Source organism: Podarcis raffonei, chromosome 17, assembly GCF_027172205.1.
Source record: "Podarcis raffonei isolate rPodRaf1 chromosome 17, rPodRaf1.pri, whole genome shotgun sequence".
In the NCBI taxonomy this organism is placed as follows: Eukaryota; Metazoa; Chordata; class Lepidosauria; order Squamata; family Lacertidae; genus Podarcis; species Podarcis raffonei.
In genome coordinates this window covers 18,664,253-18,683,899 of record NC_070618.1, presented here as the reverse complement: position 1 = coordinate 18,683,899, position 19,647 = coordinate 18,664,253, and the positions used below count along the sequence as shown (strand labels likewise).

The following is a 19,647-nucleotide window of genomic DNA, read 5'->3' as shown; positions in this document are numbered from 1 at the left end:
AAGTATGAATGGCAAACTTAATAGTTTGCAGCATATTAGAGCAGTCAGAGCAAGAGCTTGGCAGAGTATCTTGTTTGGCGTAAAAATACTGTGTACCGGTAGAAGGAAGCACTTTTCTGGAGTGAAAGAACCCTCCAGATATGTGAGATATTGTACTCTCTTTCCCTGCTAAATCAGACTTCTCAGCAGCTATCTTGAATGGAGATGTAACCAAGTTACTCAGAGAGAAAGACAACGGTCAATTCTGTTCCCTGTGCAGAGCAACCAATCAGGCATGCACAGCCCTCCTACAGATGCAGTACAGCCGCTAACAGTGAGAAGAGGGGTTAGCACCAGAACATCCCTTCAGGCACAACATAGTACATGGGAGGAGACAGAAAGGAGGGGAGGGGGACTAGATCATACCCCAAATGTTTAGTTGTGACAGCAAAAATCATACAGTTAAATCCCAACTTAGTTTTCAGCACATTTGTAGATGTGCCTTGCCTTACACAGCATTGGGAACAGGGCTGTGCTACACAGCAGCTTTGAGGATCTAAGCTGTTAAAAAAAAAAAGCTAGAATAAACCCAATATGGCTATGGGTACATAAAACTGCCTTTTATGTACTTGGCTTGGAGTTTATTCATCTCTGATCAGCCTCTACAGAAAAATCACTGCCACTGCAAAATCAATTCCCTTTTATTTGCTTATATAATTTTAACAATGCTTGTGATGGTTCCAAATGAAGCCAATGCAAGCAATTACAAACCTGGCTGCTCTGAGACGTTCTCCTCTCCGAATGGAATGGGCCTGCCTTTATTCTTCCAACTTCTAGTCTGACTGTACCTAATGAGCACTAGAGAGCAGGCATTATTTGTAAGACACAGATTCCTTAACCCAGAGTATAATGATGTAAAGGCATATCTTAGTTAAAGGAAGATCAAGGGCCATTTCACACAAGTCTTAGCTGAACCTTCTGTAAGTGTTGTCCATTGTGTGATTACACCCGTGCTGAGAAATTGCATGAACCTTGTCTAAAATCACAAAGGAGCATGTAGATTGCACATTGCCCATGCCTGCCAGTTGGTTCAACAAGGACATAGAGGGAGGTCCCTACAGAAGCAATGGCATAATAATGATGGTACATCAGCTGTATTTCACAGCCAGCTATGCCCATTAACAAATTGCTGTTTGGACAAGGTAACAAAATTATACTTTGAGTGCTTTAAGTGGGAGAAGCTCTTCTCTAACTGCAACATTGAATGGCATGTGAGAAGAATCAATTCCAAAATACACAGAGAATGAAGAAGTATTCACCAAATAAGGAATGCGACCCGAAACCTGTTTTGGTAAACTAAGCAAAACCACCTTCAGCCATTCCAGGCTTTGCTTCTGTACATTCCAAGTCCAACAGAAGTTTGCAAGGACATCCACTATTGATGTCTTCAGTGACCCCAACGTTAAGTGGCTAAACCTAGCCCTTCTAACATCTAGCTAGCATTTCTTTTCTGCCCAGAGTATCACATAACGCAGCGCTAATGCTTTCCCCCCTTTTTATCCCCATCTACGAAAAAGCCACAGCAACATGATGCTTGCAAGTTGATTCAAAGCACAACGTATAATCCTGACTTTGACAAGTAGGAATGATAAAGGAACTTCATTTAGAAACAGTAGCTTTTGTTTCCACTGCTGGCCGTGCACTGCACTGCTAAATCAGAAGTAGCAGCATATTTTAATCCCCCGGAACAAGTGAATATCTTTTAATCCCCAGTCTGTCAGTTCTGTATGTGCTGAACACAAAAATGAAAGCGGGGTGGGTGGGTGGGTGCGAACACGTACCTAAAAGGAACTGCTTAACTTAGGCCTTTCATTTGCTTTACAAATATGGAACGTTAAAAAATGCCAACCTTAGCATCCCTTAAGAAAATACCAGAAGAGACCGGGAACGATCAGTAGGGGTGGCCTCCCAGCAGCAGAGTCACTCACACTTAAATGAATGGTGGTGGGGAGGTCAATAACCTCCTACCAATGTGCTGTTGTAGTGCCAACCTTCCCATCACCCTCTCTCCCAGGAAGTAGCCATGACTCCACTGCCAGAAGGCCCTTGTGCACAGTGGCAACCTCTGCTCACCAACCCCCCCTGCACAAGACTTGTCCCTAGAATTACAAGGAAGTCCCTGTTACATCAGGCAAGAGGCCTATCAGATACCTATGGGAAGTCTGCAAGCCAGATGGGAGTGCAACAGCACTATTCCCATTTGCGATTCTCATTTTGGAAAAAGAGAGGACCCAGTATCCATTTATGCAGTTATGTTTTTCTCTATCGTTCTGCCATTACCTTTAACAAAGCGGCCACTGCTTCCTGGTTAGCATTTCGAACATCTTCCCCGTTCACCATTAATATCTGGTCTCCCTGCATCAGTCTCCCATCCAGATCTGCTATGCCTCCTTTGACAATGTCTGACACAAACACTCCAGTGTCATTCCTGCAAACAAAATAATGGAAGTTTACGATCCGAACATCAAACAAGTTTCAGCCCCCCTCTGAGGCAGGGGGAGGAGGGGGAAAAGATTTGAACAGTTTTTCCCTGTAAAAAAAGAGAGAGAAAGCAGCTAAATCCACTGCTCAAATCCCTGAGACCGGTTGCTGAGAACTGTAAATAATATTGCTTTGGGACGTGTGTTGTCACTGAAAGTACTTTTTCCTTGCAACAGTTAACTCTGCATCTGAAGATACAATTAAGATACAATTTTACTGACTGGTTTCTCCTGATTTTAAAGTATCATTTAACAAATAAATTGAAACAAAAAACGTTGTCCTTTAGAGACTGGGGGATGAAAGGGAAAGTAAGTGACTCTAAAAACATTATTGACTGTTGCTAACATTGTGTCCCCCTAGAGGAACTTAGAATTTGCTGCAACTGCAGCTGGATTAAAGGAACTTTCCATTTCAAAACAAGTTTAGTCTCTGAGAGTGTGACTGACCTTGACAGACTCTGACTCTGACTTTGAATGCGTGACTGACCTTGGCTTTTATTTGGAGGTTATGGCTGATGAGAAAGACAAATTAGAGTCTCAACAAGCAACCAGATCTGGGAAAGTAGTGCGTACAGACATTGGGCTGCAAAGGAGAGGTTCGGTACCCAGTTCCTCTGGTTTATTAACAACAACCCCATCGGCACAATCTAAGCCTAAAAGTATGGCTGCTGCTGATGCCTTGGCTCAGGCTCTGAGTAAAATAAATGAGTCTTTGAACAAAATAAGTAGACAACTTGCCGAGGCATCGAATAAAATTGATCAGAACACCATAAGCATTAATCAAAACACCACAAGTATCAATAATTTGGGTCAGAAAGTAAACACTAACACAGAGACTATTCAGAGACTAGTTCAGGAATCATCTGCAATACGAAAGACAGCTGATGAGGCAAAAGAAATTGCAACCTATACTGCCACTGTGGTAGAAGAGAAGATTCCACCAATACACAGACAACTACAGGATCACAAATCAACTCTTTTTATGTTTGAATTGCGAGAGAAACAGACAAATTTAAGGGTCAGAGCGGTCCCTGAATAACTTGATTGAATTCCTTACAAAGGAATTTGTAGATTTTTGGAATCCAGATTTAGAGAAGGACAGTTTCAAGATAGTGAGTGCTTTCAGACTCGGGAAGGGAGGGAGAAAGATCAAAGTAAGGGACTGTCTGATCACCCTTCGAACAAAAGAGGAGAGAGATAAAATTCTGAGTTTGCACTTTCAGAAAACCTTGGTGATACATCAGTCAAGAGTGGAGTTATTCAAGGATATCCCGAAACATCTCTTGGACCTTAGATCCAACTATAAAGATTTGACCGCACTGCTGAGAAGTAACGGAATCCTCTTTAGGTGGGAATTTCCTCAAGGTCTGTCTTTCAGTTACAAAGGCAAGAAGATAAGGATAAAATCAGAGGACGACAAAACCAAATTTTGGAGAGACCACGGAGAAGACCTGCAGAAGAAGGCTGAAGGAGAGTTAAGAACACTTGTAAGTGAAACCTTGGATATACCAGATCTTCCTCCTGAATTAAAAGAGCGTTTGAAGAAGGTGATACCACCAACAGAACAGGAACAGGCACTGGGTGCAGTTGGAGGAGAAGCATAGTACCTACATCATGGCTCTGCAACTACTAAGTTGGAATTGTAATGGTCTAAATTCCCCACAGAAGAGGAGATCTGTGTTTCATTTATTAAAAAAGGAGCAATTGGACTTGATTTGTCTACAAGAGACCCATATAACAAGATCACACAGGAAATTATTGTTTAACAAAAGACTTGGTCAGGAGTTTATTTCATCGGATAAAGTGAAAAAAAGAGGAGTTGTTATTTATGCAAAAGAAAGATTGCAACCAAAATTTATATTTAAAGATGACCAAGGAAGAATTGTGGCAGTTGAAATTCAAATTCAGGGAGAGAAATTCTTGATAGTAGGTGTTTATGCTCCAAATGAGGGGAAATCTGAATTTTTTAAAAGGTTGCATGAGACCCTGATGGACTATATGGATTACAATGTTGTTTTGCTTGGAGACATGAATGGAGTGGTATCTACACATATGGACAAGGCACAGAGACAGGTAGTCACCAAGGATGGTAGACTACCGAAAACTTTTTTTGAGATGACAGACAACTTGGATTTAGTGGACATTTGGAGAATAAAGAACCCCTTGGCCAAAGATGGAACCTTCTTTTCTGAAGCTAAAATGACATGGACTAGAATTGACCAAATATGGGTAACTAGAGGAATGGCACCAAAGACTAGGAAAGTGGAAATCTGCCCTAAAACCTGTTCCGACCATAATGCTGTCAAGATGGAGATGAAACTAATATCAACTGGCTCCTTCAGATGGAGGATGAATGACACCTTGTTTAGAGATGAAAAAGTTTTAAAGAAGGCCCAAAAAACCTTGAGAGACTATTTTGAGATAAATATGAATACCGATGTGGAGAAAAGAGTAATCTGGGATGCTAGTAAGGCGGTTATGAGAGGGTTCTTGATACAACAGAATGCACTAAAAAAGAGAATCCAAAATGAGAAGAGGGAAAATTTTTTGGAGAAAATAAAGGAAGGTGAAAAAAAATTGAGAGCAAAACCCAAGTCGCAGGAGGTTTTGAGAGAAATTAAGTTATACCAAGTGAAACTCATGAAAATGACGAACCAAGAGATTGAATGGAAAATTAAACAAATGAGACAAAAGACATTTGAGTCAGCTAACAAGTGCGGGAAACTCTTGGCTTGGCAAATGAAAAAAAGACAAAAACAAAATACAATTATAAACTTGGAAGTGGAAGGAAGGAATGTACAGAACCCAGCTGAGATCAGAAATTGTTTCCAGAGGTATTTTAAACAACTATATACACAAGGGCCACAGAGAGAAATTGATTTAGACCATTTTTTGAAGAAAAATGGACTACAAAAAATCTCTCAAGAAAATAAATTAATGTTGAGTGATAAAATAACTGAACAGGAGATAGAAGGTGCCATCCAGAATATGCAATTGGGTAAATCTCCAGGACCGGATGGACTGACTTCTAGATATTACAGATCTTTGAAGGAATGGCTAGTGCAACCTTTGAAAGAAGTCTGCAATGAGATAATGCAGGGGAGAGTGGCACCAGAGTCGTGGAAGGAAGTATATATCACACTTGTACTGAAAACAGAGACTGAAAAGACTCAGCTCAAGAACTACCGTCCCATATCACTGCTTAATGTGGATTATAACATTTTTGCAGACATTTTAGCTAAAAGGTTAAAAAGAGTACTAGTGGAAGAGATACATAAAGACCAAGCGGGTTTTCTCCCAGGAAGACACCTTTCTGATAATGTGAGAAACATAATTAACATTATAGAGAAACTGCAAGAGAATATAAACACTAAGGCAGTTTTAATATTTGTGGATGCGGAGAAAGCCTTTGACAATATTTCTTGGACTTTTATGAAAAAGAATTTACAGGGTATGGGGGTAGGCCAAGGCTTTGAAAATGGTATAAGTGCAATATATTCAGAACAAAAGGCAAAACTAATTGTGAACAATGTGGTGACGGAAGAATTTAAAATAGAAAAAGGGACACGACAAGGTTGCCCAATTTCCCTATTGCTTTTTATATCGGTTCTGGAGGTTTTGCTGAACATGATCAGAAGGGACCAGTTGGTTAAAGGCATACAGGTCGGAGCTAGACAGTACAAATTGAGAGCATTTGCAGATGACTTAGTTTTGACGTTACAGGAGCCAGAATCTAGTACTAAAAGGGTGTTAGAACTAATTCAAGAATTTGGTCAGGTCGCTGGGTTTAAACTAAACAAATTTAAAAACAAGGTTTTAGAGAAAAATTTAACACAAACTGAGAGAGAGAGGTTTCAGAATATAACAGGTTTAACGGTGGTTAAGAAAGTTAAATACTTGGGGATCAATTTGACAGCAAAAAATGGGAATTTATTTAAAGATAACTATGAAAAATGCTGGGGTGAAGTGAAAAAGGATCTAGAAATATGGTCAAATTTGAAACTTTCTTTGTTGGAACGTATTGCTGCTATAAAAATGAATGTATTGCCTAGAATGCTGTTTTTTTCAGACATTGCAAATTGTGGACAAGATGGATTGTTTCAAGAAGTGGCAGAGAGCTATTTCAAGATTTGTCTGGCAGGGCAAGAAGCCTAGAATAAAATTTAAAATATTAACAGATGCAAAGGAAAGAGGTGGGTTTGCCTTGCCAGACTTTAAACTTTATTATGAATCAGCAGCTTTCTGCTGGCTTAAGGACTGGCTACTTCTTGAAAACACAGACATTTTGGATTTGGAAGGTTTTAACAATGTATTTGGATGGCATGCATACTTGTGGTATGATAAGATTAAAGCGCATAAAGCATTTAAAAACCATATTGTTAGGAAAGCATTGTTTAATGTTTGGATAAGATACAAGGATTTATTGGGAAATAAAACCCCAAGGTGGCTGTCACCGATGGAAGCGAAAGCTCAGAAAAAGCTCAATATGGAGGCTAAATGGCCGAAATATTGGGAAATTTTAGAACAAGATGGAGATAGACTTAAATTGCAGAGTTTTGAGAAATTAAAGAATAAAGTGTGAGATTGGCTCCATTACTATCAGATAATGGAGGCATACAATTTGGATAAGAAAATTGGCTTCCAGGTGTAAAAATCAAAATTAGAAACAGAATTGTTAGAACCTAAAACAAAGAATTTGTCAAGAATGTGTAACTTGCTGTTGAAATGGAATACTCAGGATGAAACGGTTAAATCTGCTGTGATAAAATGGGCACAAGATGTTGGACATAATATCATGTTTGCAGACTGGGAAAAGTACCAAGAAAGTATGAAATTCACGGCATGTAATGCCCTAAGAGAGAATATTATGAAAATGATTTACAGGTGGTACATGACCCCAGTCAAGCTTGCAAAAATCTATCACTTGCCCGATAATAAATGTTGGAAATGTAAGGAAAATGAAGGCACATTTTTTCACCTTTGGTGGACGTGCCCAAGGATTAAGGCTTTCTGGGAGATGATATATAATGAATTGAAAAAGGTATTTAAATATACCCTACTGAAGAAACCAGAGGCCTTTCTCCTGGGCATAGTTGACCAATCGGTGTTAAAGAAGGATAGAACTTTTTTTATGTACGCCACAACAGCAGCAAGAATACTTATTGCAAAATATTGGAAGACACAAGATTTACCCACTTTGGAAGAATGGCAGATGAAGGTGATGGACTATATGGAATTGGCGGAAATGACCGGCAGGATTCGAGACCAGGGAGAAGAGTCAGTGGAGGAAGATTGGAAGAAATTTAAAGATTATTTACAGAGATATTGTAAAATTAAGGAATTTTAGAATAATGTTGGATTGGAACTAAGTGGTTTCTAGCTGTGATGGGCTAAAAGAATATGAAAAAATGGGTTTATATAAGTAAAAATCTAAGAGTGTAATAATTTAAGAATGAGATCTGGGTAGCAAAAAGAGGGCAAGAAATTGTTGAACTAATAACTTGAACTTGGAATACAAAAAAAAGGGTGGTATGAGGAGGTCCTAGAAACAAGTAAATGAAAAATAAGGAGATGGAAAGATTGATTGTTTTTAACAATTTTTGTTGGATATTTTTTCTTTTTTGTTGTTTTTTCTTTTTGTTTTTTGTAATGTAAAATCCTTAATAAAAATTATTATAAAAAAAAGACAATGTCTGACACAAACACTCCAGTGTCATTCCTGCAAACAAAATAATGGAAGTATATTTTGTTCTGTTTCTTTATTTAAAACATTATATATTGCCCTTCAAGAAGACATTTCCAAGGTGGTTTACTATGAACTTATGAATGTATTCATTACATAGTTACCTGGTTAAGAATGAGCTTTTAAAAGCAATGATCAAACAAGTATTTTGGTGGGTAACTTGAGATTTCAGCACTTTCTCATATACGCATACAACCTAACAGGATGGATTCTCATATGCAGATCTTACAGCAGAATATGGTGTCCTGGTGAATAAGGGAGACCAAGGTAACAATGCCATAGACACAATTGCCAAATATGAATTTATTTCTGCAGTCATAAAGTGTGGAAACTAAGAATAACAACATGCTGAATTTAGTAAGAATGGTTTGTGTATGTCAGCAGAGGGGACTAGTGGGCCAGATTCCCTGGCAGGCCAAGTCTGACAGGTAGAAAGGGTTTTTATACCTGTCAATCATCTGATGTCACAATAACATCAGGTGATGCTGTGCTTTGAAGTCCTTATTGTTGTAACTGGTGGCTCAAACAAGAACTATCTTGGCTGTGAGTCCTGGAAGACCTGTTCCCTGCCTTGGAGGCCTTTTCCAACCTGGGCAGGAGGGTATGGCTCTGACTGACTCCAACTACAAAAGCTGAAGCTGCTTAACAGACTCTAGGGCCAGGGAGTTGTTTGGAGGTTTTTGCAGTGGGATTATTGAAGATGGTTTGAACCGATGGTTTGAATAGAGGAAGGGCAAATAAAATTATGTGTGTGCGCATGCAAATAAAATTATGTGTGTGCGTATGAGCCAGGGAGTGGGAGGCTGCCTAAAAGCGCTTTGCCAAGGCAGCTGTTTTTCTTCTTTCCAGATTGGTGCATGTAAAAATATTATGTTCCGGTGGTTACATTTGTGTTAAGAGACTTAGGAGTAATTTTAAAATGCCTCCATCAATAGCTTCTTCAGTCTCGGGGGTTGCTGAAGAAAAGGATCTTCTTTGTCTTGCCCTTTTCTGAGCAAAATTGCTATCTAGTCGAACAAGGAAGCTTAGAGACTTAATAGCACATGCAGTCCCAAAGGGGACAACATTTCCTCACCCCTAAGCAGTAAGGGTAGAAAGCTCTTATTTTAGTTGTACAAAAGAGGAAGTGAATCTGACTTGCAGCATGGCTAAGCAAGAGGTGAGGGGTGTGTTGAAACTATATCTCCGTTGAGTCTTATATTGGATTAGACAAAGTGAATATTGCATTTATATAGCGGACAGATGAAGAATCAGAAGTTCTTTATTTTCTGAATCTTATTTTTCTATCTTTCTCTTTTAACCTATTTTCTACTCTTTCTAATTATTTCTTTTTCTTTCTCTATTTCTCCCCTCACCTCTTTGTGTTTTTATTGTATCTAGATCTTGGTTTGTTTGAAAAAAGCAGGGGGGGGGAGATATTAAGCTTTGTATTTTTCTCTATAAACCTTAATATAATGCATTTCCAAAGAATAAATAAAGGTATTTCACATTTCCAAAAAGAAAGAAAGAAAGAAAGAAAGAAAGAAAGAAAGACTATATCTCCCAGGTCAATGCTGCACTCACTAACAACATTAGTGAAAGAAGGTGAAATAAGAATTGCCTCCCTTAGTGTTAGGTTCAAACGCTAAGGGAGGCGGTTCTTATTTTACCTTCTCTTAGCAATGTTGTCTCTGTATTAGCTTGCACACAAACAGGGCCGGATTTAGGTTTGATGAGGCCCTAAGCTACTGAAGGTAATGGGGCTCTTTATATGTCCTGCTCTCCTTTGTCAACAACAATTTGTCGCTGTTTTTTTGTTGAATATATGCTATATGGTAATTTATGGACCTAATAGGTATCTAAAGCCATTTGCACATAACAAATAGGAGCCTACACAACACAAAACACTTTTGCTGTATGTAGGTTTTACTTTATTTGTTTTTTATCTTATATTTTGGAAATGTACATCCAGGTTTTTTTCCCTTTAAATTATTTTGGGGACCCCAAGAGAGTGGGGCCCTAAGCTATAGCTTGTTTAGCTTATACGTAAATCTGGCACTGCACACAAAGACCAAACAGACTTCCAGAAGCTCTCCTCATGTACCCACCTCTTCCCAACAATACTTAATCCAAGGCCTTTGCCTGGCTTCTTCTGTAGCTCTATACTGAGCACATCATACATGTCTTCTTCCTTATACTGTGCTTCGTCCCTGTAGACAGTGAGGCGGACTTTCTGAGGTGTCTGTCTGAGAACGTTTATGGCCTCGTCGTGCGTTGCGTTCCTTAGGTCGATTCCGTTCACCTGGGATTCAATTGTATGGCAGATGTCAGAAGCATATAGCCCCCCCTCTAGTCCACTCCTGGCTTTCTCCTCCCCCCCCCCCGCCCCCACTCCCACTCCCACTTTCAGAAGTATGCAATGTAAGGATGGCTTGTACATTGCACAATGTAATACCTCCAAGATCTGATCACCAGCCCAGAGCCTTCCATCTTTGGACGCTGCTCCTTCTTCATAAACCTCATGGATAATAATTGCGCCCTGTGGATTTAAAAAGCAAAATATAAAACTTGCTAGACCTTTTCGTTCGTCATTCAGTTCAACTATTTTGAGCCTAAGAAAAGAATAAAAGGGGGTTTTGTGGAGACCTCAAAAGAATACAGATGAATCAAATTTTACTAAGGAATGGGAGAAAGTATGTAATGTATCTGAAAAATTATTGTAAAGAACTACACACTTTAGGAGGTTTGACAGAAATCTTGTAGTAAAAAAATTGAATTATGGACTCATTAAGGTTTTATAATAATTGGAATTAATGAGAAGATGCAGAAGGAAAATAATAACAAAAGGAACCACAAAAGGGGGGGGGGGGGTTCAAAGGGATACATTGTTTGTATTCTGTCTTTTTTTGGGGGGGTCTTTTTTTGTTAGTATTTGTAAAATTGAAAATGCACACACACACACAAAGTAATACACATGAATAGTGGTGCCTAGAATAAATTCCGGTACAAAAGTAAAAATTGTATTTAAAGAAGTTTTCATTTGCTGTCCTGATGAAAGTGTGTGGTCAAGAAAAACGAAAAGAGGGAAAGGACCAATGTTTGTGTGTAAGAGAGTGAGTGGAATTTCAACGGTGCACGGAAATAAAGACTGCTTTTATATAACACCCTTCTTCAAAGCACCCTTCTTCGGGAGCACTACAGATTAGAACAGCAACATTTCACACTTCAGAAAAAATGTTAAAATGCTTATAAAACATAATAAGGATTAAACCCATTATTTAAAATGTATTTTATGTGGCAAGTGGCAACAAATACGTTTAAAAACTTTGTATCACTTGTAGGGATGCTAAACACACACACACAATCAAACAAACAAACAGAATTGGGGGGGGGGACACCCCTGCCTAGGGCAATTATGGACATAATTTTTATTCCCCAATTTAGAGATCAATTGTTTCCATCCATTTATTTGAGTCGCATTATATACCGTATTTTTCCGTGTATAACGCCCCCTTTTATAAGACACCCCCTATTTTTGGGGACTCCAAATTAAGAAAATGGGAGAGGGGGAGATTGCCCAGAGTTGTAGAACTCTTTTGGGGAGGATTGCCCATACTTGTAGAGCTTTTTTGGGGGGAGGTGGCCGAAATTCACTCAACCACCAGATTTCCAATAACACACTAACAATCTCTGGCTCTCAGCAGCAACCAATCCTACGTCCCCCCTTTTCACTATCTGTGTATAAGATGAGCCCCAATTTTTAATATGATTTTTATAGACAAAACCCTAGTCTTGTACACAGAAAAGTATGGTATGTCAAGGAAAGTAGCATTTTCCTTCTTAGGAACTTTAGCTTGGGGTTATGAAAGGCATTTGTTACAAACCAGCAAAGTATCGGCTCCTCCTACTATGCTCAAGCCAAGACCGGTGCGTCCTTTGGAGATATCGATTGTCGTTTCACAACCCGGGATGATTGGGCATGTAGCTGGGTCAGATATCAATGTGGCTGGAGTTGAAGACCTGCTTGTGTCTAGAAACAGAAAATCAACTAGTTATAGCTATAGCTGCTCTCCTCCTTAAAAATCCTTGTCCACTATGGACTTTATCCTTTTATTCATTAAGGTGAAGAAGGCTTTTGTTGTCCATTCTCCCGCCCCCAACAAATACCCACATATTTGGTTTGCCTCAATGCAGATAAAAAAACCCTGTGATGAGCTCTAGCCCCAAGAAACAGAGATGCCACCTGAATTCTTGCATGCTTCTTTCTCTCCTGCAAAGTCTGAAATCTCTCAGAAATACAAAGTTATGTTTACAACTTATCAGAGAGGAACCATCTCTGCTCACACACACATTTGGCTGGATGCATCAATGTTGAAAAAACTATAAAATGGGATGGTTTTAGATGTTGTTTTCAACTTTTTCCATGTGGGATGTCTGCCACTCCCACTTTGGCTGAGGGCACATCATATTTTGTTTGTAGGGTCTTTAATTACTTTATTCAACTGCTTTGGCCAAGGATCAGCTAGAGTATGCTTTTGTTTAGTTTTAAAAAATGCAACCTATGATTTTTCTCTTATTTTCCTATTCCTTAATAGACTACTTAAATTGGATTTCTGCAGTGATCTAGTCGTGCCTGCTCATTCAACCAGCTTGGACTCATGCCATAAACTGGTGAAGTGAAGGGCACTAAAATCACAGAGTTACATCCAGCTGATGATAAGTAAACTTCCCTACTTGGAAGAAAACTAATAATTTTTAAGTGCCTTTGGCTTGTGTCAGGGAAATGCCACCGGAAACTGTCGCGCCGAGAGTCCAGAAGGCGCGTTTCCGTTAAGGAGCTTTTATGCTGGAAGAAATTCCGTAAACGCCCACTGTCGGATTCTACCAGCGACTGACGGAGCCATGCTTAAGGAGCTCCGTTACAGACAGAGGTTTGTGGACTGAGCCAAACTCTGAGGGACTAGGAATTTCACGCACAAGCAGCTCATCATCCCATCACAGCAATCCGACAGTCCCTGAAGGCAGCTTGTGCAGAGAGGCATCATGAGCAACCCAGCCGGAACCGGAGAAGCGGGAGGAGCTGGAGCGGGTCCAAGCCTGGAAGAAAGGTACCAGGTGTTGGAGGTCCAGCTAGCGCTGCAAACGGCGAGGCTCGAGGAGAGGAGGGCGCAGGATGCAGAAAAGGCAAAAGGCTCCCCGCTGGCTAGAAAGATGCCAGGATTGGTGCAGAAGTTTGGGCGGGATCCCAGGAACTATCAAGCCTTTAGGACAGAGATGCTCTCAATCTGCAGTTTGACGACTTTCCCGACGAGGAATCGCGAGTGGCGTTTGTGGTTGGCCATCTCGAAGGGGGGGCGAGAGACTGGGTTAGACCCCTGATGGCAGGGAATAATGACGTCCTGAAGGACACGAGGAAGTTTTTTCGCGCCATGGACCTGATGTTTTCCAGCGACATTGAGCAGGGAGTGGTGCGCAGACAGTTGATGGCTTGTAAACAGGGGAGCCGATCTGTCCGTGAGTACTGGACTGAGTTTACCATGTTGATACATAAATTGGGGTGGGATCTATCGGCGGAACCCATTCAAATGCTTTTCGAAGAGGGGCTTTCTTCGGCGGTGAAAGACGAACTTTCCCGGGCGCCCAGGGCAGAGTCTATGGACCAGCTGACCAAATCAGCGCTGACCATTGGAGCGCGCCAGGAGGCGAGAGCCTTGGAGAAGCGGGAAGGGAAAGGGGAGCGTTGGAGGGATTTCCGCATTCCAGAGATTCCGGAGCCAACTTTCCCGCCAGGAGAGCCGATGGAAATTGGAACAGCGTGCGCGCGCGCAGTTTCAAATCCCAGTGAAGGGCGGAAGAAGGAGGGGAAGAGCGCCAAGAAATGTTATCTCTGCCAGCAGCCAGGTCACTTTGCCAGAGTCTGCCCGCAAAGAAAGGAATGGCAAGGGATGGCGGGAGCTGTTGGGGAAAAGGAGGAGGAAGTCCAGGAGCAAGTAAAAGCCAATGCCTGGCTGACACCATCAGGGCACAGCAGCCAGGCCAAGGAGCAGTAAAAGTGCCCACGCCGGAACCTCCAAGACCAGCCCTAGTGATAGAGGTGTTGCTAGAGCTGCCAAACGGACACCCACTAAAGATAAAGGCGCTATTGGACTCAGGCAGCTCCTGTAATTTTATGAGTAAGGAGTTTGCAGCTGAACACCAGATACAGACAATCCCTTTAAGTAACCCCCTGCAGGTGACCACGATCGATGGGAGGGAGCTGTTGGGAGGAGAAGTTAGCCTACAGACCATCCCAGTGGTAATGAGGGTGGCCAGGCACACCGAAAGAATAGCGTTCAATGTGGCCACCTTGGGAGGGGCTCCCATTATTTTGGGAATGAGCTGGCTAGCGTTGCATGATCCGCTAGTGGGCTGGCATCAGAGAGTGGTCTCCTTTGGGTCAGCACATTGCCTGGAACACTGCAAGGAGGGGAAGGCTCCAGAAGGGGCAAAAGCCTTTCTAGCAGGGACGGAAGTAACGGACAAAGGGAAGGTGCCCAAACAATACGCTGACCTGAGCAATGTCTTCAGCGAAAGGGAAGCAGACAAACTACCACCGCATAGAGCCTTTGACTGCCAAATCAATCTAGTCCCTGGGGTCCAGCTCCCATTGGGCAAGCTGTACGCCATGTCAGACAGGGAAATGCAGGAGTTAAGGGAGTTTATTGATAAAAACCTGAAGCGAGGTTTCATCAGAGAGTCCAGAGCGGTGGGGGGCAGCCCAGTGTTTTTTGTGGACAAAAAACACACGGATAAACCGAGACTTGTAGTGGACTACCGGGCCCTAAATGCAGTGTTGGAACCAGTGGCTTTCCCCATGCCCAGAATTGATGACATTTTGACCAGGGTGAGGAAGGGAAAGATTTTTACTAAACTGGACCTGAGGGGGGCATACAACCTGATACGGATAAGGAAGGGGGATGAATGGAAAACCACCATGTTCACCCCTTTGGGGGCTTTTGAATATCTCGTTATGCCCTTCGGATTACAAGCAGGCTCAGCATGTTTTCAATCGTTCATGAACCACGTCCTGGGACCTCTGCTCTACAAGAATTGCGTGGCCTTCCTAGATGACGTGTTAGTATATTCAGAGAATGAGGAGCAGCATGTAAAGGATGTCAGGGAAGTGTTGAGCCAACTGCAAGCAAACCAGCTGTGGGTGAAATTGGAGAAGTGTCAGTTTCACACCAAGGAGGTGGAATTCCTGGGGTACCGCTTGTCAGACAAGGGATTAGCCATGGATCCAGGCAAGGTCCAGGCGGTGCTGGAATGGAAGACACCGAAAACGAAAAAGGATGTGCAAAGATTCTTAGGGTTTGGGAACTTTTATCGTAAGTTCATCAAGAACTTTGCCCACTTAACGGCTCCCATTACGGACTGTCTCAGTAGCAAGAAGAAATTTGTTTGGACGGCGGAGGCGGAGCAAGCATTTGAGGAATTGAAAAAGGCATTCGCTTTGGAAGAACAGCTCCTGCATGTGGATTTACAAAAAACAATGAGGGTGGAAACTGATGCATCAGACCGGGCGGTGGGGGCGGTGCTTCTTCAGCCGGGGAAGAGTAAGTTGGCGTGGAGACCGTGTGCCTTCTTCTCGCGTAAGCTTAACAAATCCGAGAGGAACTACACGGTATATGACCGAGAACTACTCGCCATTCACGAAGCGTTCTGGAGATGGAGACACTTACTAATTGGCGCACAGCATAAGGTGCAAGTGTGCACGGACCACAAGAATTTAGAGTATTGGAGAACGGCACGAGTGCTCAACCAACGACAAGTGAGGTGGGCCCAGGAGTTCTCCAAATTCCATTTTGAAATTTGCTATGTGCCAGGTCCAGAAAACGTCAGGGTGGACGCTCTCTCATGCAAACCTGAATATTTGGAGGGGGAGGGAGCACCCGAAGAGAGACATATCATCCCAGAGGACCGCTGGGTGTGTGGGGCGGCATTGGTGGGGCAAAGGGAACTGGTAGAGGGAACGGAGAATGATGAATACGCCCAGAATAAGCTCAGATGTCTAAGGAGAGAGGGAGAAAACCCCAGAGGTTTTGAAGAAAGAAACGGGGCATTGTATTACAAAGGGGCACTATATATACCCGAAGGGGAATTGAGAGGGAGAGTACTCAAACAGCTGCACGACAGCCCCACAGCGGGGCATTTTGGGCAACACAAGACCATGTGGTTGGTTACCAGGGAATTTTGGTGGCCCAAGGTGAGGGAAGATGTACGGGAGTATGTAAGAGGGTGTGACCAATGCCAGCGAGCCAAAGGAGAAAGGCGGGGGCCGGCGGGGTTATTAGAACCGTTACCCACACCAGAACGACCGTGGGAGGCGGTATCGATAGATTTTATGACTGATCTGCCGAAATCCAAGGGGAAAACCGCCATCCTGGTCGTAGTAGACCTGTTAACTAAGATGTGCCACTTTGTAGCTTGCTCACATGTAGTCACGGCGGAAGAGACAGCGAAATTGTTTGTAGAACATATTTTTAGGCTGCATGGCGCCCCCTTGAGGGTGGTCTCAGACAGAGGCAAACAATTCACGTCCAGGTTCTGGAGGAAGCTCATGAGCTTACTGCACGTAGAGGTCAATTTTTCGACTGCCAGGCACCCTGAAACCAACGGGCAAGCGGAGAGAGCAAACGGTATCCTCCAACAATACCTGAGGTGTTATGTCAATGACAGAGAGAATGATTGGGTCGAAAAGTTGGCGCTAGCGGAATTTGCCTACAATAATGCGGAGAATGTGTCCACCGGGATGAGCCCCTTTTTGGCTAATTATGGGTTCCACCCCAGGGCATTTCCAGGGGGAGGAGGGGAGAGATGGAGCGTCCCGGCCGCCGAACATTTTGTAGAAGAAATGGAAGCGATCCATCGTCAACTCCAACTCAACTTAGAAAGGGCCAAAGAAGAATATAAGAGGCAGGCAGACAAGAGCAGAAGGGAAGGTGAAACCATAATGGTGGGGAGTCAGGTGTGGCTGTCAACCCAAGGGTTGCCGTTCAAGGGGGGTTGCAAGAAATTGAGACCCAAAAGATTGGGACCATTTGAGGTCATTCAACAGGTCAACCCAGTGGCTTTCAGACTCCGGTTACCGAACCACATGAAACTGCACCCAGTATTCCACAGGTCATTACTGTCACCGTATAGGGGGGAAGGTGAAGGGGTTTCCACACGGGGACCAGTCTTAGAAGAGAGGGAAAGCAGCAACCATGTGGCGGAAATCATCGACTCCAGGTGGAAGGGTAATCAGGTGGAGTATTTGGTAGCGTGGGAAGGGGAACCGGAGTCGGAAAACGCCTGGGTGACGGCAGAGGAGGTCAATGACGAGATCTTGATCGAAACGTTCCATCAAAGGTTCCCCAGGAAACCTCAGTCAGTAGCGAGGTTCCGGAGGGAGTACTTTGGCACCACCGACGAGGAGGAGGAAGTGGAAGAATTCACGGAATCGGAGTTGGAAGAAGGAATAGACTCCGATGAGGAGGAGTACTTAGAAACCAGAAACAGCAACCGGTGGAGGGAAATGTTCGAGACTTCGGAAGATGAGGGAGGTTCTTTCAGGGGTTTTGCTCCCTCGCCGCCCGCAGAGGAGGGGAGGGGAGGGGGTGAAGGGGGCCCTGGAGGGGGGGTGGATGTCAGGGAACTGCCATCGGAAGAACAGGAGGTGAAAGGGCTCACAGAGGTTGGGAGAGACTTATCAGCTGAGGAGGGAACCAGCAGGGGGAGAGAAGGAGCTCCAAGGGAAAGTGAGGCGGAGGGATGGCTCAGAGACATTTCCAGCGAAAACAGTGGGGAGGTTTCAGGACCTCCTATAGGGACACCCACTCCTCGCCGGAAACTGTCGCGCCGAGAGTCCAGAAGGCGCGTTTCCGTTAAGGAGCTTTTATGCTGGAAGAAATTCCGTAAACGCCCACTGTCGGATTCTACCAGCGACTGACGGAGCCATGCTTAAGGAGCTCCGTTACAGACAGAGGTTTGTGGACTGAGCCAAACTCTGAGGGACTAGGAATTTCACGCACAAGCAGCTCATCATCCCATCACAGCTTGCTAGGCAAAATCACAGGTATGCAGGTTCCCTAATAATAATAATGTCACAAAGCGACTTACAGCAATATATAAACATTAAAATCAATTACAACAAAGCCAATTAAAAAAACACATTTATACAGACAAAAGACAGGTCTTACAGTATCTGCCACACTAATGGAGTACTTAGAGTAATTCATATTAAGGCCCCAAAGCCTGGGTAAAAAGGCAAGTTTTTGCCTGCTGCATAAAAGTAAAGATGGTTTCTGACAAGCCTCCATGCAGAAAGCCTTGTTCCTGAGCTTATGAACCATAGCTTGTTTTAACAATGGTTTGTTATTTTATCTAAATGTAATAGCTTTGCTTAGACATCCTTTATTTGGCCATCCCACCCTAGACACTCACTAAGGGAAAGAGGCCCAAGGAAACAGCAGCTTGAAAACAAACCAAGCTTGGGAGAAATAAATAAGCTGTGATTTCTAGTCTTCTCTGCACATTTGTCTCGTGGTTTGGTGAACAAAACCATGGCTAAAACAGACAATGGCTTAGTTCTACGAATGAATGTCACTGAATTCTTTTCCAAGACTTCGGGTAACTAGAAGATTCTTACTTTTAACCGACTCTGGTTCTGGTGATTCAGAAGGTGAAACAACGGCTGATTGTTGGATATTAGTTCTCTCACCCGAAGTAGCACTGTAAATCGGTGTTTGTGGCTGAGCAGCTGTCTGACTCTCCTCTTCAACTGAATTGATTGTGAGTTTCACAGTGGGCTTTGATGTCTTCAGCAAACTGATAAACTTGAACAGTAAAAAAGAGCAAACTTCCATGTAACAAGCCAATATAGATACATGATTTTTTATCATTCTAGAGTACAGAAAATCGTATAGAAGGCATATTGTAACAGATTTCCAAAAGCATGCATAGGAGTCAAGTCCCGGGGACTGAGGTCCTGTTGGCTACCCCCCAAATCTGAGGGGGCCAGGGGCCCCCAAAGTCAATGGGCATTGCCATCCAAATGGTGCATGTGCCACATCTTCTAACTGATTATGTGGGGTGCTGCATCCCCCCATATATTTTATTAAAGTCATGGTAGACACCGCTTCTTTCAACACATAACTTGAGGGGTTTTTTATATTTTAAAATGCCCTGTGATCCTCAGGTGAAAGGCAGTGTAGAAATTTAATAAATAATAAATTCAGCTGCTTTAAAAAGGGAGCTGGAATCCCTGCTCTGCCCTTCCCCTCCAAAGAGCTGATCACAAGAACTGCAGTTAATAGGCTAAATACACATGCAACCATCAGTGCTCCATTTATTAATTATATATACCGTATTTTTCGCTCTATAGGA

General features: G+C 42.8%; 1 protein-coding gene across 22 annotated transcripts in view; it reads right to left on the bottom strand.

Annotated features, from left to right (window-relative positions):
- MPDZ (multiple PDZ domain crumbs cell polarity complex component) overlaps nucleotides 1-19,647 on the bottom strand; it is a 111,836-nt gene that overhangs the window by 11,109 nt on the left and 81,080 nt on the right. For 17 of the 22 annotated variants that reach the window (XM_053372125.1, XM_053372126.1, XM_053372128.1 and 14 more), the window contains 6 exons: nucleotides 18,911-19,097; nucleotides 12,126-12,271; nucleotides 10,697-10,780; nucleotides 10,350-10,543; nucleotides 2,320-2,467; nucleotides 751-837 (listed from right to left, as the gene is read on the bottom strand). In XM_053372125.1, the coding sequence (XP_053228100.1) occupies nucleotides 751-837; nucleotides 2,320-2,467; nucleotides 10,350-10,543; nucleotides 10,697-10,780; nucleotides 12,126-12,271; nucleotides 18,911-19,097 (846 nt within the window). The remainder of the gene's footprint in view (nucleotides 1-750; nucleotides 838-2,319; nucleotides 2,468-10,349; nucleotides 10,544-10,696; nucleotides 10,781-12,125; nucleotides 12,272-18,910; nucleotides 19,098-19,647) is intronic. The other 5 variants (XM_053372132.1, XM_053372142.1, XM_053372145.1 and 2 more) reach the window with 2 other exon arrangements.